This window comes from Homalodisca vitripennis, chromosome X (genome assembly GCF_021130785.1).
Source record: "Homalodisca vitripennis isolate AUS2020 chromosome X, UT_GWSS_2.1, whole genome shotgun sequence".
NCBI lineage: Eukaryota > Metazoa > Arthropoda > Insecta > Hemiptera > Cicadellidae > Homalodisca > Homalodisca vitripennis.
In genome coordinates this window covers 152,817,843-152,823,485 of record NC_060215.1, presented here as the reverse complement: position 1 = coordinate 152,823,485, position 5,643 = coordinate 152,817,843, and the positions used below count along the sequence as shown (strand labels likewise).

At 36.3% G+C, this 5,643-nt stretch overlaps 1 protein-coding gene across 1 annotated transcript; it reads right to left on the bottom strand.

The window, feature by feature from the left end:
- Positions 1–3,472: 3,472 nt before the first annotated feature.
- LOC124369679 lies at positions 3,473–3,826 on the bottom strand. Its single transcript, XM_046827732.1, has one exon. It carries the CDS (start codon positions 3,824–3,826, stop codon positions 3,473–3,475), a length of 354 nt encoding a protein of 117 aa, XP_046683688.1.
- Positions 3,827–5,643: the final 1,817 nt, after the last annotated feature.

Below are 5,643 nucleotides of genomic sequence, written 5' to 3'. Positions count from 1 at the left end.
TTTCAACTGGACACAAGAAAAACACTAAAGGTACTACTTGGCCAGTATGATATATACCAAAGAATGTAATTTTTATGAAGTGTGATTTCATTAAGCCTTAATAAATAAAAGACTGCCTAACAGTCTGTTATATTCTTTCTCGACCGTAGTCTCTGATTAAGTGTTCAGAAACTCGAACCTACGCGCAGACCATCTGACAAGCTTAGGAGTTGATAAGCGAGGGCAGACAGTTGGAAGTTCAGTGGTGTTGCCGTCACCGTGTTGATTGATTATATTACACTATCTAAAAGTAAGCTCCGCACAGTTCGTGTTGGTTGTGTTACTTAGAGACATTCTCACCTCGAGACCTTTTCCCAAATTATAGCATACAACAGTATATTGCCTGTGCCAATAGATAAATTAAGACTTTCCTCTACTCCCAAAAGATCAATCGAAGACTCCGTGGATGTACTGAAATAATCAATCATGATAAAGGGAATGTGATTTAACGTTTCATTTTGCTCTCAAATAAAACCATCCCGCACCACGCACCTCGCATGTGATTCTTTGTAGTTGTTTTCCATTTGGTCCCAGCAATATATGGTCGCTTAATACTTTGCACCACTCTTTAATAAGAGCGTTCGTGCCATCATATTTTGTCTCCATCACTGTACTGCTAATATCGTATGTAAATACTAATAATAAATATTAGTGAGTTAGTACAAAGATGTCATTTCCGGAAGGATAACTTAATATCAATTATTTTTTTATATTTTGCTATTGTAACATTTATTAATATTTCTTATACTTCAATAAACGTAACGAAAGTACTTGTATCAGGTGAATAGCATAATGATAGAAAAATATATTTTTATTTCATAACTTCAATCACAAAAACATAAAATTACTAGACGATTTGTAAAATGTCGCATTTCAACATTAATAAAAATAATAAGTTATATAAAATATATTTTACAACACATACATGTAAAATAAAGTTGATTTATATGTGTGGAATTCGCCTGAAGATATTTGAAAACACAGTCAACAGATATAAGCAATGTTGAGGTGATAATTCATCATAATTAAAATTGAACAGGAGCTGTTTTACTATGACTGACCATTACACAGTGCTTTGAACTCAGTAATCTGCAGTGTTTAACGTAGCCAGTATTTTAAGCTATAGAAACATATCAGTGAAAAGTTTCAGTGTAGGAAATTTGGCACTGTAACAAAAGTGAATTGTTATCAACGATTTCGGTAATATCCTGTTCGATGTGTCATTCCGGTTGTAACGGAACCGCCTCTTTGTCACTCTCCTCACTCTTCTTCATCACCGAGCAATTGAAAACATCGCCATTGAACATCTATAGAACGTAAAGCCATTCAAAAATTCGAGACTCTTTCCCTCGTAGTGATAGTTATAATATAAGTTTCATTCTAAATATAGTACAAGTAACCTCTCTTTATCGAACGTATTGTACTTTTAAACAACCAATTGTTAATATTTAGTTAAATCTTAAATTCATTAATCGTTTTTTCGACTTTCAATAAATTTACTGTAGACATCTTTCCTTTAATATTGAGCGTATGTATATGTTCAACAAATAAGTAGTTAATTGGATTTATTGTATTATATTTCCTAAAAAATTTTATTGAACAAGAAGCGTAATGTTACGGACTTTTTGTATCAGTGAACGATGGCAAATGTCATTTTATTTCAGCCACTCTTACAATTTGGATCACAAGGTCACCTTCCCAATCCAAGACCCTTGTTAGTGACTCGAATATTCTGCCATTGTGTTTGAAAAGAACGAGTCTGCTACGCTCTCTTTCAATCCCCAAGTATTTAGAAAACTTTTATTTGTTAACAAGTAACATACTGAAGGGAACAGGATTTTTCCGAACATTTGCCATCGTTCAGTGAAACAAAAAGTCATTTTCAATCAAAAAGAACGTCAACGGAGGAAAAATTTGTAATTTATAGAAATGAAACTTTTGAATTTTTATGGAATACATCGTTTTGTTCTGGTTGTTTCAATGAAATTATAAGATAAAAAGTTATAATAGTTTTCATCCTGCGTAGTTTTTTACGTGGTATACAATTTTAATATCAACAATGAAAATTATATGTTCCCTCTAGTTCAATACATGCCAATGTTCAGCAGTTGTAACAAATTTTAAGGCCTAAAGCAAAATCTTAAGGTCCAAAGAGAGTGGAGCACAGGAGCACAGAATACGTCAGCTATATAATGACACGTTTGTAACCCTCCAGCAGAGGCGAAACACTGTTTTTGTAACATATAACGATGGCAATGTCCGACATCCTATATCCTTTCAACTCAACCACGAACAAACTTTAAACAAAGACTGTATATATAATTAAGATTGGATTAATGTTAAAAATAACAAGCTCCCTTACTTCCAAAGCGAACTACGAACAGTGCTGTAGCCGCTTTCGAGTGTCTCTATTGGACAAGAACCGTACCCCAGGATCTCATTATTGTGAGAACCTCCATTGAATCACCGGCGGTCATTCCATTGAAATCGTTTGGCCTCTCTGGAATGCGGAGGATACCACAGTATAGGGAAGTTTCAAAAGGAAGTAACGGTAATTTAATTATTTGATTGTAAAACCAATTATGGTAAATTTTATTTTTTATTTTATTTATTCAACGGTCAACACCTTTAACAATAGTAATTACAGTAAAGTATATGGCGAATATGTACAACAGAATGACAAAAATTTAACAAGTGATTGTAACATGCAATGATAGTGTAAATAATTAATATTAATCTTTTATAGTATAAATAACATGCAAATATAACCAAAATTACAAACAAACCTTCAAACAAACCCAAGCTAATAATAATAAATAAAGTGGAAACCCATGCTAAACATCAGGCCATGCAAATATTTACGACAATATTGGAATATATATAGCTATTGGCATTCATATACATGGAAAAGATCAAACCAGTTTTTTAAAGAGTGATTAAAACAGCAAGAGTTTCAAACCATTAAATATCAGAATCCCCCACCACAATCAATATTCCAAGCTGACAGAATCAACAACAAAAATAAAAAAGGTGTTACAAAAATGCACAAGGAATAACAATAAAAATGTTCATGTGGCATACAGTTTGAACAATTCCCTTTTAAAGGCAGGCAAACTCAGTCTAAACAAAATCCAAACCACGTGGGAGACTGTTCCCCAAACGTTGTAATCTTGGCAGTGTACTGTTGAAGGCGTACTGCGTCGAGTGATGCCATCTCTCGAACAAGTCCCTCGAGCGTGACGGGCGAGAACAACGAAGGTTAACTCTACTCAACAACTCTGTTGAATCGATCTTCGCAGTAAGAACTCCGCGAAGGAAGAAGATGTCAGCAACCAGCCGTCTGGACCTCAAGGTAGGAAGATAAAGCTGCTGACGGAGTTCCTCGATGGGCACCTCGATACGCATAGCCAAGACGCAGTCCAACAAGACGCAACTATCGTACTTGTACACTTTCAATAACGCTGATGAGTCCAGAGGTGTAAGGGGCCACAGGGGGAGAACAATATTCCAACAATGCCTGCATCAGGTGCACAAACAATGTCCTCAAAGCCCAAGGAGAAAACCCATCTCTAGAGACTCGAATTATGAAACCAAGAGTAGCATTGGCTTTTTTGGTTATCTTTAAAACTTGACTTTCCATGTTCAAACTCGACGAAAAAGTTACTCCAAGGTCGGTGACGACCATAGAGCGAGCCAGTAAGGTGCCATTCACAGAGTAAACGAACAAAACAGGAGAGGAGATTCGATGGAAAGACACCACAGTGTTTTTTGTGTCATTTAGGACCATATCATTCCGGCAGCACCATTCCACAATAGCATTCAAGTCGCATTGAGGTGAGTGATAGTTCTGAAGCGACGTTATTTCTCTGTATATTTTAGTGTCATCCGCAAACATCAGAAGACGTGACGCTTGAATCACTCGAACTAGATCGTTTATGTATACAGAAAACAGAATGGGTCCCAAGAGGGAGCCCTGTGGAACCCCCGAAGAAGCAGCAAATTGAACTGACAGCTCCAGCAAATATCACAGTCAAATATCGTCCCTGCAGGTAATCTTGAAACCAGGAAAACAGCGAGCCGGTAATACCAAGTCCATACAGCTTCGTAAGAAGATGTGTGTGACACACACGGTCAAACGCCTTTGATAAGTCTAAGTATATGGAGTCCACTTGATGGTTGCGGGAGAAGGCGTTGACGATATTATCTTGATAAAGCACCAAGTTTGTTGAAGCAGAGCGTCCTCTCATAAAACCATGCTGGATGGGGACAATAAAGTTCTTCAAAAAGAATAGACAATAGACAATTTTCTTTATTTACATATTCATAGAGAATAGTACATGCGTCATAATACTAAAGTTGTGGTTAGTAAAATTTATACAATGCAAAAAGCTTTTGTATCATAGTTATATAATACAAAGTTGTTTTTTTGATGTCCAGAGGGAGCTCTTGTCTTGCGCTGCACTGTTTCAGGTGCTCAATAATTCGGACTCTGAATAGTAGGGCTTTTCTTGTAGCCATTTTGTTAGTTGGTTCGCGAAACACTGAGGTGGCTGATTTCTTAGATGATCGGGCATGTGGTTGAAAAATAGCGCTCCTTGGTATGAGGGTTTCTTCTCAAAGAGGCTTAAGCGCTTAATGACAGTCTCTACAGAACAACTGCCTCGAACAGTTTTACCAGCGAAGACTGAATGACCACTGGTCTGTAGTTTTTGATATCTGACTGGTCCCCACTCTTGAAGATAGGCACCACGTATCCAAGTTTGAGAATGTGTGGGAAGATACCAAAACTCATCAATGCATTGAAATAAACTGTAATGTGGGGAGCAAGTATGCCACCACAGTACTTCAATATGGCTGGAGGAATACCATCTGGTCCTGGTCCCTTGTACTCGTCAAGCTGGGATAAGCGTCTCTCAACCTCCTCACACGAGACATGGCAACCACCCAAGGACAAATTTGTATTAAAATCATAGTCTGGTGGAGTACTGCTTGTCGATTGGTATACGAATGCAAAAACTTCAGAGAAGAGACTGCACATCATTTCAGGTTTTTCTGTTGACTTGTCATTCAGGAACATTTTAGGTGGAGTTTGAGCATGCCTTTCAGTTCTATTGAAGTGCCCCCAAAATGCCTTTATGTTTGTCTGAAGGCTGCTGTCCACCTGAATTATGTAGTTGCTGTAACCTGATTATTTTTTGCTGTAAATAGATCTATAAAACACTGTAAATTTATATCATAGCATTTAGAAACATCACGGAAAATAATTAAATCTTATGAATAATATTGTAAAACTCATAAAGTACTACTTATAATTATATTCTTTATTCAGTATGAATAACGATCTTCTTTTAACTTTTTTTACGCATAAATATTTATCTCGTAAGTATGTTCCTATTACAGTTGCTAATTTTGTAAATTGCTACCAGTATATTTGTTTCGGTGCTGGCCTCATATTTATTCAAGCTTCCAGAGCTAAAAGGTACAAAACTTTTACTGTTAGAAAAAACACAATATTAAAGTATGTCACTGAACCAAATACTCCTTTACTAAGCGCACACAACCTTCTAAATGTTTTTTTTTTCACTTTATGACAATTTTCATCGA